Source organism: Brassica oleracea, chromosome C7, assembly GCF_000695525.1.
Source record: "Brassica oleracea var. oleracea cultivar TO1000 chromosome C7, BOL, whole genome shotgun sequence".
Classification (NCBI taxonomy): Eukaryota; Viridiplantae; Streptophyta; class Magnoliopsida; order Brassicales; family Brassicaceae; genus Brassica; species Brassica oleracea.
Genome location: NC_027754.1, coordinates 43,659,015 through 43,671,711, shown reverse-complemented (window position 1 = coordinate 43,671,711; position 12,697 = coordinate 43,659,015). Strand labels below are relative to the sequence as shown.

General features: G+C 37.5%; 2 protein-coding genes across 2 annotated transcripts; one reads left to right on the top strand and one right to left on the bottom strand.

The window, feature by feature from the left end:
* Positions 1-923: 923 nt before the first annotated feature.
* On the bottom strand, positions 924-3,421 carry LOC106301392 (receptor-like serine/threonine-protein kinase At4g25390). The gene is made up of 2 exons (XM_013737772.1): positions 3,403-3,421; positions 924-3,022 (listed from the first exon to the last, which is right to left on the bottom strand). Exon 2 carries the CDS (start codon positions 3,000-3,002, stop codon positions 1,179-1,181), a length of 1,824 nt encoding a protein of 607 aa, XP_013593226.1. The 5' UTR covers positions 3,003-3,022; positions 3,403-3,421; the 3' UTR covers positions 924-1,178.
* A 527-nt stretch (positions 3,422-3,948) lies between these two features.
* On the top strand, positions 3,949-4,555 carry LOC106305158 (zinc finger A20 and AN1 domain-containing stress-associated protein 10). Its single transcript, XM_013741526.1, has one exon. It carries the CDS (start codon positions 4,112-4,114, stop codon positions 4,517-4,519), a length of 408 nt encoding a protein of 135 aa, XP_013596980.1. The 5' UTR covers positions 3,949-4,111; the 3' UTR covers positions 4,520-4,555.
* The last annotated feature ends 8,142 nt before the right edge of the window (positions 4,556-12,697 follow it).

The following is a 12,697-nucleotide window of genomic DNA, read 5'->3' as shown; positions in this document are numbered from 1 at the left end:
TGACTTACCTTTTCCGGAGCACATCCTGAAAAAACTCCAGAGTTAAGCGTGTTTGAACTGGAGTAGTGGAAGGATGGGTGACCTATCGGGAAGTGATTCGCGATAGCGTGCGAGTGAGGCCAAAGCATGGAAAAAAGTCGGGTGGTGATTGCAGGGTTAGTAAACAATGATTTCGAGCCTTTAGAAAAATTAACGGACCGATCGCTGGAACGGGATGGACCCACGGGCCGAGAGAGCGGACGTGGGTGGCCCATTAGCTGTGGGCGGTCGGGGCGTTACATGTACCTGGATAATCCGGTGAGAATTCGATTAGTTTGTAAGAAAGATTATGGCGGAGTAAACAACGAGAATGGAAAAGATGAGAGATGAAATGGTCTTTTTAGAAATAAAGAGTATATCGATTATAGTGAAAAGGGAAATAACTCTTTCCAGACCATTCTTTTCACGCGTAATTCTATATAGGTGTTTTGTATAATGAATAAGGGGGGTGGGGTGGGGGTGGGGGTGGGAAATACGGACGATAAAAGCACATCAACGAGAAATGCTGAAATGAGAAATGCTGAATTCCATCTTTGCAAATCATTATGTTAGCGGTGTATAGGGAGTGCAATTTCTCTTTTTTAATTTTTGTTTTTTTCCCGTATTCTATGTGATTGCATATTGCACATCCTAAACATGCGAGTATATCAGGTTAATGAGCCAAGCTGGCCCATATATTGGCCCAATTACGTTAAAGATATTTAACGGCCATATAAATAGAACCAAGAAAAAAGAAAAAACTCGAGCTCTCTTTGTGGTTTTAAAAGAAGAAAAGTGAGAAATTGGAGATGACCATTAATATAAATTTGTATCTCCATTGTGACCAGAATAATCTGAGACCTAAACTGTAGAGGTTTTAGGCCCATAGGATTTGTAATCTCATGTGTTGGGAAACGAAAATATTATTTATGTGCAATCAACAAAACAATCAAACTTGCATAGTGTGTGATACTCTTGTCTCTGTCAATGCGTGTGAAGAAACAAAAACAGACTAGCCTGACATGTTGGAGCCGTATTATGGAAACTAAATCAAAGTAACACTAACACTTAGCAAACAGATTGATTCCTAAGTTTGTCAACGGCTCTGCTTCATCATCCACATTATCACCGGCCGCAAATGGTGAGAAATCAGTAGGCACTTACGGAAGACTCACTTCTCGTTTGAGCATCCCCAAAACCTGTTTCATCGACGGTCTTGAAACCGGCAATCTTTGCAGACACTGCAAGGCCACTTTTATGCACAACACTGCTTGTTCCTGGTCCAAATTTTGCAACTTTCGGTCCACAAGATCAACAAGCTTCCCTCTTCTCGCCAGCTTCCTCGCCCAAGACATGAGATTCGCCCGTTGGATCTCACTCGCAGACCCCGTCATCTCAAGCGGACGCCTCCCCGAAACCAGAACCAACAACAGTACACCGTAGCTATAGACATCACATTTCTCAGACACGTTGTTGTTGTCTAAGTTACAGTACTCAGGCGCTGCATAGCACACGGTTCCTCTCATGCTCGGCGTGCTACTTATCCCGCAGCTCTTCGCTATCTCCCCACTCACCGAGTCATGGCTATTACCCCGTGCTCTTAACCCATCTAACCACCAATCTATGCTGCTGCCTTTACTGTTACTACGACGCCTCACGCTACTACTCCCATCATCACTACAGAACTCAGATTCTAACGTTTTCTTCTTCTTCTTTTTTTTATTAGCGAGTTCTCTTCGGTACTCATCTTTCCACCACTCTCTAACCATCCTCCGCTTCTTCTTCTCCTTATTCTCACTCTCTTCCTCCAGCGAAAGCCACCACTCTAGTCTCTTGCTACTCTTCTTCTCAAGCTTCTTACTCGACGAAGAAGAAGAAGCTGTCCTCGCCACGGACTCAATCCAATCAACGCTGCTCGGTCTCTCCTTCTTCACCTCCGAGCCAATCCACTGCATCACATACTCCTTCACTTTCCCTCTCTCCGCATTGCTCTCTTGCTTCCACCACCAATCTTTCCCCTTCTTTAACACCACATCCTCCCCCATCTCCGGAGAAGCGGAGACAACCGTCTCCGGCGACTCCAAAGGCGCTACTCCCATCTCCGGCGAAGAACCAGTAACTGGCGGCGACTGTTTCACCGGCCCGAAGTTGAAATCTTCGTAACCAGTCGCGGTAGTGATCACACTCTCTAACTCTTCCTCCACCCCTCCTCCTCCGCCGCCACCGTTACTCTCCGGTGCTACAGCGATCTCCACGTGCTCAGGCTTAACTCTAGCTAAACCGAAGTCAGCGATTTTAGCTGAGAAGAGCTTATCCAACAGGACATTGCTAGGCTTTATGTCTCCGTGAATCACAGGCCGTTCGAGGCCGTGAAGATGCTCGATACCTTCGGCGACGTTAACCGCAACCGAGAATCTCTTACTCCAATCCATAAGCTCAGGGCATCTCCTATGAAGCAGCGCGTCTTGTAAGTTTCCATTATCCATAAGCCGGTAAACGAGAAGCAAACGTCGTCGTTTTCTATCGTGCGAGAAGCCGATGACGGGGACCACGTGAGGCGAGTCAAGCTTGGCGGCGAAGAAGAGCTCGTTCTGGAACTCGGCTTCTCCCTGGAGAGATCCTGAATCCATCACCTTGACGGCCACATTCTCGCCGGAGGAGAGGGTTCCTCTGAAGACGGCGCCGAAGCCGCCTTGACCGAGCCGGTTCGCCGGGGAGAAAGACGCGGTGGCGCGGCGGAGAGTCGAGTAAGAGAACTCGCGCGGCGGGTGGGAGGAGGAGGAGGGGGCTCCGGGCGGAGGTGGTGGACGTTTCCGGCTGGACTTGCAGAAGCAGACGGAGAGTGTGATGAAGAGAGAGAAACAGGCGCCGGCTCCAGCAACCGTTAACGGCGGAAAGGTTCGAGTTGTCTTGTCGTGGTGGGCCTGGTGGCTTAACGGCGGTGAGGCTACCGGAGCCGGTGCCGAGATTGCTCGTGACGGCATAGTGGATTAACTAACCGAGGCTGAAACATAAACAGGAGAATAAAAATCGAAACTTTATGTTATGTTTCTCCGTCGGAGTTATGTCTGTTTTTAGCTTTTCAGATTAAAATCGGAAAGAGAGAAGAAAGGTAACAGCTGTTTCGAAAAATGGAAATGTTTTGTTATTTGTCGATTTTCCTGTTTTTAATTGTAAATTAATTAAAATCATTAATTACATCTTGGTTTCACTTATTGGTTCAACCAAATCTTTCCATATCAGATCGAGAAAACCATACAGAGATGAAAAATAATGGTTCAAGATTATGTTTGAATTTAAAGTATAATTTGAAGATAAAGCAAAGCCAAGACCAATTGATTTAAGTTTAATTTGGTTTCTTTACTTCTTCATGAACCAACATACCCGGATTGAAAACCGGACCGGGTTAGCTGTTAGCGCCATGTTTAATGCTCTAATGTTACGTCGCTTTTGACTGACATAAGAGATCATTTAATTTGTAACGTTAAAAGGGAAATTAAAGAGGTGGTGGTATTCACGTGGGGAGGCCGTGGGGTAATCAAAGATCACCATGTGGAATTTGTCTAATTAGGTTACTTAATTTAATTAATTACTAACATATTCAAAACGGCACGCAACGTTTATTGTATTGAGAAAACGGACCGACTTCTCAGAAACCACACGGAACCTGCTGTTATTTTTTCCAGCTTTCGTCTTCATTAGATTTAAAAACTTTGTTTATTGCTGAAATCTAATTGGATAATTGTATTACGTGTGTATTTACTTTCTCCTTTTAAAAAAAAAAACTTAAAGTCAACACTATTTTATAGTCAACTTTATGCTGTTCGAAGATAAAACACGCCTTCTTATGAATTTTCCTTTTTTGCGTCAACTCTCTTAACGGATCTTTTCCCTTTTTTTTTATAAAAGGAAATGTCCACAAGAAAGGCAAGCACTAGTAATTTACTTATCAGATTACATACCAAAAACGGAAACTTAACATTTGAATGCACAACTGAAATCCTCTATATATAGGACTAGTAGAATCACTCACAGAACACACAATTGAATTGCCAACTAGAAGAACAAGAAGAGAAGAATTATTTTTGAGAAGATGATTCATGCCAACGAAACAGAAGCATTACCGTGCGCTGGAGGTTGTGGACTCTTCGGGACACGAAGGAACAATAATCTATGCTCCCTTTGCTACAAAAAGAGTGTCCTTGAACAGTTGGCCACTCTCAAACTTGAGTCCAAGCCCGAGCCATCAACAGTTCCCACAAGAAGTCCAACAGTTGCCGTACAAGAACCGGTTAGAAAACAGAGATGCGAAACGTGTCATAGGAAATTAGGGGTGACAGGATTCAGCTGCAGATGCGGACACATGTTTTGTGGGCCACATCGGTATCCCGAGGAGCATTCTTGTCCTTTTGATTACAAACAATCTGGACGCCTCGCATTGGCCAAGCAGTTGCCTTTGACTAGAGCTGATAAGTTGCATACTCCCTCCGTTTCGAATTAGATGTCGTTTTAGAGCAAAATTTTCGTTTCAAAGTTAGTGTCGTTTTATGATTTCAATGAATTTATTGACTTTTTATTATAATATATTTTTCTATTGGTTGAAATCTGGTTAGGTGTATTGGTAATGATGTTTTTATCTAAAATTTATTTAAATGTTTTATTAATATGTGTGTCGAAGTCTAGAACAATAAGTAAAATGAAATGGATGGAGTAGATTTTAGTCATAGTTTGTCTTAGATATTGAATACAATTTTTGATGTTATTTTAAATCTTTAAATGAGCAATATACACTTCTTTTTCCAAGATTCCAAGCATAATGATCCAACTAGAAAGCTGAATGGAAGTTGTCCATATATCATTAAAATGTCATAAAATAGCCAACGGGTTAATAAACTAAAATTGTTGCAAAAGATGATTAATCATGTAGGACAGATGCCTCAAGAATGACTATTCTGGTCATTTACATTTGTCATATCTCTAAACGATGTTTGCATCATCATCATCTTCTTATGTTTTGTCCTTTTCTCATGACATTAACCGACTCTCTTCTCTATAAATAGAAGTCGTAAGAGAAAGAGAAGAATAATAAGAAGAAGAAATCTTATAACATCCTTTCTCTCTTTACGTTTTTAAACAACAACAATAATTATTAAAGTCAACATCTCATCTCTAGTTTTTGTTTCATTGATTAACATATATATATATATACATATATATAAAAATATATATCTGAAATGATAGTTCACAACACGTTATCAGCACGAAACTCTGACCAACTGAGGTTTATCAATTCGAAAGTTTTTAAACCAACCGAGGTAATGTTTAAATTTATGTATTTTAATATATTTAATTTATTTAAATTTTATTATTATTTTGGAATGAGAAGCAAGGTCATTTCCGTCTATTTATCGAGATGATAGACGCTGCTTTTTCCGACTGATCATTATGGTAGGATATGCCTTAATGATTAGAGAACACGTGGTAGGCTTTGCCTCCGTTAATAAAAAGAAAAGGTAAAAAATGGTAGACTAAGTCTCCTTAGACCTTGAAATAAGTAAAAGTCAAAATGGTAAACCATGTTTCTTCGGACTTTGAAAAATGATCAATATGGTAGTCTAAGACTCCTCGGATCATGTGGTAGGCTAAGCCTCCAATTTTATTTATTGCCTTTTAAATTTCTGCAATTTAATTTATGCATTTATTTTATGCTTTTAATTTATGCATTTAAATTTTCGTCTTTATATATTATTATTCTATGAATGCCCTTGATATTACTAGAAATAATTATAAGACTTGGGCAGTGGATGCAAAGATGCACCTGAGAAAAAATGAGCTTTGAGAAATCATCGATAAGTTGAAACGATATCGGATGAGAAAAAGAAAAACCATAATATTTTACCCCACTTCAATGATGGTTTATAAAATGAGGTGTATCATGAAAAAAGATTTAGAAGATCTTTGATAGTTAAATCCTTGAAAGAAAGGATTGAAGTTGATGTAAATCCTCCAAGTAATCTGAAAAAAAAATGAAATCATGATACTAAACCATCAAGTCGGTCCTACTAGAAAAGGATGAGGGTGTAGATGCGGTTGAAACCGATATCATGGTCGTGGAAGAGGACGAGGAAGAAGATTCCATCCCTATGAGAATAATGAAAACTTCTACGAAAATGAAAGTGGTCGGGTGATAAAAGGCAAACAGAAAATGTTAAAAAAATTGGGTAAGTAGTTGTCGTACACCAAATATTTAGCCGATATGTATCAAGAATCAAAAAGAAAAAGAGAAAGGAAGCGAAATAAACTTCATCTCTTATGAGCCCGGACCATCTTTTCAAGGCTTGAATACTCATATTGATGATTCAGATTTTCTGGTTGGTCCAGAAAAACTTAAGATGAAAAGACATGCATAAGAAAAAGATGGCAAAATTATAATTGAGTGCTAAACCTGAAGTTTACTGATATATAATCATCTCCAATAATGTTATCGACATTATTGTGAAATGTTGAAAAACCAGAAGTTTTTCACATATAGTATGTCAAGAAAATAAAGGAAACCATCATGGGTGATGAATCATCAAACAAGTTCACTATATATGATTTCTTTAAACAGACCCTAAGTTAAGATCTCACTCTAAAGGATTTGAAACATAATTCATCCCAAAATGAGAAAACTGAATATGTTATTGGTTCTAGAGTGGGATTCAGTACGAGATTTTAGACATTGAATGTCATCATCTCGAGGGGGAGAATTAAAGAATCTTAGTGAGTGGAACATTGAGAAATTATGTTCGCACTTGAAAAGTAAATTCAAGTAAGATGATCCTCATGATCGGGTGTAAACATGCAGTTGTGCATGTAATGAAGACATATAAAATCCATAAGGGATAAAGTATATGGATAATTAGAAATATGCTCCCAAGTTTGCTAGAAACATATGAAAAGCTGATGGAATGAGATATGTGAAATGAATTACAATGAAAAGTAGAATAATCCATTTACAAAGTGCCTGCCAGACATTTTGATGAATAAAATCTCATATTCCAGCTGAAAAGACTCCAATAATAAAATGTGTCCTACACGGATGATATATGAGTCTATTGCACGCTAGAGACGTGATAGACCATTTTGGTTCCAAAGAGTCCTCGAAAAAGAGCAAAAATATAAATAGAGGATGAATCTCATTATGAGACCGTTGATATGGTTAATGTGTAATCAAGTACCTGAGTAAATCATCGATGATAAAGAGATTTCGATTAACCATATCAGTACGGGTAAAAAGATGGAACCAAATAGAAAATAGATTGTCGACAATAATAAAAAAGCGCTATATAAATAAGGATTATGAATCTACCTCTACGTATGAGGGTAGAGTGAATTGATTGGCCATCAATTCGATATAAAGCTCGTTAGAAAAACGAGAAATGTTTGGACCAAAAGTCCAAGGTATATATTTCTCCAGAGAATGAAATGAAAGATGACTTTGAGGTATGAAAAACGACTTGTTCCAAGGTCACTGGAGAAAATTTAAAATAGATGCAATATATTGATATGTCTGGCAGGAAAAAAACGACTTGAGTTGCATCTTGATATTAAGAAGTCCCTGGAGAGTTAAAGATGTTCTTGGGAATGTATAAAACTCTGGAAGAGTTAGAACAAGCCGTATATAAGGTATCTTGAACTAGTAACTGGTGATATGTTTATGGCATGGTTCTTCGATTGCCATTTTAATGAGAATGAATTTCCAGTGTTAGGGGGAGGAATTAGAGAAATTCCTAAAGATATTATATGGTCTACACAATCGTTGTTATACCTTGACCCCCCTATGAATTAAAGAGAACATGAAATTCAGGAAATTGTGCATTTGCATAATTTGGCAAACCAGTTACCAAATGGGTTCACAGATACGACATGATATACCCGCTGAAAATGTTCCATCAAGAGTTGATGTTCCTAAAGAGCAAACTGATGGTAACAAAATGAATGAACCTAGGGTTCAATTAAAGAGGGGGAGACTAGCGGGTTCTAAAGATAAAAATCCCCGGGAAAAAAAATAGATGAGCAAAATAGTAAGTTTCTAGAAGAACCTGATATTGAAAGATGTCTGAAAGAAGACATAAATGGAAAGGTTCCAGAAGAAACTGTTACTGAAAAATGTCTGAAAGAAGGTATAGAAAAAGATGATCCAGATGACGAGAAGAGAACAAAAAAGTATGAGATTTCCATCAACTACGCCCGAGATGAAAAGTTATGGATCAGAAATAAGATAAAAGATGTTGATGGAATGTTCTCCTTTTCAGTGTCCAAAGAGATCGATCTTAAAAATGATGATCCCGATCAAAGGTCCATTTTGGAATGTCTTTGGACCAATAGTCTTAACGCCTGAGAATATAAATCCAGTTGGGTATAAGTGGGTATTCGTGAGAAAAGTAACACGATATAAAACCTGATTAGTTGCCCAAGATTTTTCTCAGAGACCGGAAATTGATTTTGAGAAACATATTCCTTGGTATTGGATGCAATTACGTTTAGATTTTTGATGAGCCTAACGGCGTCTAAAAATCTTGAAATGCATCTCACGGACGTTGTGACTGCATATTTGTTTGGATCGTTTGATAACGATATATATATGAAACTCCCGGAAGGATTGAAAATGTCAGGGGCATTGAAAGAAAAATCCAGGGAGATTTGTTTGGTCAAGTTACAACGATCACTTTACGGACTAAAGTAATTCGGACGCATGTGGTACAATCGGTTAAGTGAATATATCTTGAAAAAGAGATATGTGAATAATGTGATATATCCATGCGTTTCTATGAAGAAATCGTCATCTGGCTTTGTGATCATTGCTGTATATGTAGATGACCTAAATGGAACTCAAAAGGAGGTTGATGACTCTCGAACTCAAATGAAAGAAGAGTTCGAAATGAAAGATCTCGGCGAGACAAAGTTTTGTCTTGGGCTCCCGACAGAGTATCCCCGAGAAGGAATATTTGTGCATCAATCAAACTATACGAAAAGGTTATTGAAACGCTTTCGTATGAATAAAGCGACTCTTTTGAGTACTCCAATGGTAAATAGATCTCTCGATGTTGAAAGAGATGTTGTTTTAAAAGATCCTGGTAAGATCTTATAAGTAATTTGGAGATGATAATGCTCATTTCCGATTCATAGAAATTAGAAGGACGTCGAGAACATATTCGTTCTCTCCAAGAAACAAACTCTGGTTGCGACATTTTCGAATCAAGCATAAACTATTGCGCTTCACGAAGCATGTCGAGAATGTGTGTGGCTTCGGTCAATGAGTCACCACATACAAGAATCAAGCGGAATAGTTAACAAGAAAGAGCCGATGAAATTTTTTGAAGATAATTCGGCGTGGGTCGTTCAACTCAAAGAAAGTTATAACTAGAGTGAAGTACATCCCTCCAAGATTTTTCTCATACATATGAGAACTCGAGAAAAATAAAGAAGTGGACATCGAGTATGTACGGTCATGCGACAATCCGGCTGACTTGTTCACAAAACCTCTTCCGACTACAACATTTCAAAAACATGTCTATGATATCGGAATGCGGCATTTGCGTGACCTGTGACGAAAAAGCTTTGTCTACTATTATCAGGAGGAGATTACGGCAGTGTATTCTTTTTTTCTTGTCATAGTTTTCGTCCTAATGGATTTTTCCATGATTAGGTTTTTAACGAAGCACTACGTAATATAAGATGAATAATCAAGGGAGAGTGTTGCAAAAGATGATTAATCATCTGCCTCAAGAATGACTATTCTCGTCATTTATACTTGTCATATCTCTAAGTGATGTTTGCATCATCATCTTCTTATGTTTTGTCTTTTTCTCATAACATTAACCGATTCTCTTCTCTATAAATAGAGGTCGTAAGAGAAAGAGAAGAATAATAAGAAGAAGAAGTCTTATAAGAGCATCCCCGTTAGTAAACCCGAACACATAATCTTAGATTAACTTTTTTCTTTTAATTTTTATTTTTTTTGTAATATTTTTTTTATTATTTTTTTTTAGAAAAAAAATAAATCGCGAGCTACTACATGTCAGTGGAGCCCGCGAATAGTGTTGAACCCGTATCATACTAGCGAGCTCATGAGAGACAGTATCATCAAAACACTAGAGCCCACAAATATCATAATAATACTCCCTCCGTTCTTTAATATAAGTCGTTTTAGAATTATGCACGTAGATTAAGAAATCATTAATTTTTTATATTTTCTAAACAAAAACATCATTAATTATTTACCTAACCACAAATCAACCAATAATAAAATAGAAGGTATATTATCTTTGGTCAAACAACATTAAGTGTTAATAAATTTTACACAGAAAACCGAAAACGTCATATAATTTGGAACATAAAAATTCCTCTAAAACGACTTATATAAAAAAACGGAGGGAGTATTATTTTTTTGGATTCCATGAGAATTTTGGGTATGAACCCTTGATGGGCATGCTCTGACATCCTTACGTTTTTAAACAACAACAATAATAATTAAAGTCAACACCTCGTCTCTCTCTTTTTGTTTCATTGATTAACATATATATATATATATATATATATATATATATACAGATATATAAAGATATACATATGAGCTGATAGTTCACAACAAAAATATACTTCACCCAGTGTTTTTAATATTAGATCTGCTAGCGAACCGAAAATTTTTTAGGTCATGGGTTATTGTGTTTTCGACCGGGTCTAAACCCGGTTCGATCGGATTTACTTAGATTAAACTAAATTTAATGATATTTTATAAATAATATGCATATATTTTTTAAAAAATAGATCATATCAAATAAAATGATTAAATAGTCATAATGTGTAAAAAAACTTAAAAATAACAATTAAAATCTAAAATCAATATGGAAAGCACATTTACACTTTATTCGCAGATCTTATCACTCTAAATCTTCATCACCTTTAAAAAAAAATTATATACACATTAGGTAAAAGTTATATTTTGAAATACAAATTTCAGAAACGTAAATGTTTCAATTATTTAAAGTCTTCAAAACAAGTGATCATGAAATAAAAATTTAAACAAAGTGAAAAGTAGACAAAAACAATATCTTGATGTGAATATTAAACTTTGTGAATCTCGTAATTTATGAGTTGTAGAGACGACAAAAGAAAAAGACGAGAGACGATACTTTATTAATCTTTGATAAATCGTATTTTTACTTAAAACGGAAAAAATTTTGGCTTATATACGAACCGGGGTTTGGCCGGTTTCTGGGTTTTTGACGGTTCGAGAGAGGTTTTTAACTGGTACAATTTTAGTTGGATTGTATCATTAACCCAAACCGGATTATTTTCGGTTCATGGTTCAACCCGGTCCGACCGTCGGTTTGATCCGGGTTTAAAAACACTTTCATTAACAAAATTTTGGCTTATATACGAACCGGGGTTTGGCCGGTTTCTGGGTTTTTGACGGTTCGAGAGAGGTTTTTAACTGGTACAATTTTAGTTGGATTGTATCATTAACCCAAACCGGATTATTTTCGGTTCATGGTTCAACCCGGTCCGACCGTCGGTTTGATCCGGGTTTAAAAACACTGTGATGTGTCGTGGGGTAGCGCACCGGGCAAAACAGGCATGCATGGCTTGATCATGGAAAGCAGTAAAGATATATGTTCATTGTTTGACTCATATCTTCCAAACCACGAGGCTTCTACGCATGAAATCACTTGGAGAATGTTATCAACTCAATTACGGAGCTCCTTGAAGAAGAATCAGATCAAACGGAGTTCATATGTGATAGTTATGCTATTTACAAATCAGGTGATCTTCAGTTCTCGCGAATTCAGACCACCCGAGAAGCTCGAAATGGCTAACCTTCTTTCTGATGAACCAACGGTCAATTCAATCATGACAAAGGTTATTATTCATGTTCTAAATGTTCAAGAAAGCATTGGGCTTGATGGTTTCAAAAAGATTCAAAAACGAACTTGTTTGGGCCAAATGGAGAAACCGATAAATATTGGCTAAGGGAAAAGATGGAGTGAACAACCAAATCACTTACCTGGACGGGGTCGACTCATGATCAAGAAGATGAGTGGCCTAGGCTAGTGACCTCCATTGCACTTTGAGGAGGGGCGCTTAGCCTAAGGTCTCCCCAAGTGGGAGAGCCTGCGTCATTATTTGTGGCAGAGGGAGCCTGCGTTCGCGCGGCTCCTACCATCCATGCAGTTTTGAATCTTTGTTAAATAGAAGTCATTGGCAAAACCCTAAGTTTGAGATTAATATACGCAGAAAAGTGTCAATAATTGAATTTTTCGTGGACATACTAAATCCACTATCCCACATTGGAAACATATAACAAAAGAAAGCGGCTTTCGTTGTAATAATCATCCTAATCCATGTAGATAAGCATAAGCTTCTTCAAGTATACTCTTTATCATCTTTTTGTGTGTGTCTGTGCTTGAGATTCTCTAAGCGAGCTATTATAATATGTTCTCCTTGCTTCTTTACTCGTTAAGTAGTAGAATACTGATTCGAACAACAACAAATAGTCTTCAATAAGTAATCATACACACAATACTGGTAGCCCTTACCATCCATTGTTAGATTTTAAACTTTTTATCAATCTGTCACACAAATGTGTTGTAATTCCCTTGTATAACGAAAACTTTGGTAAATATTAATTCTGTGA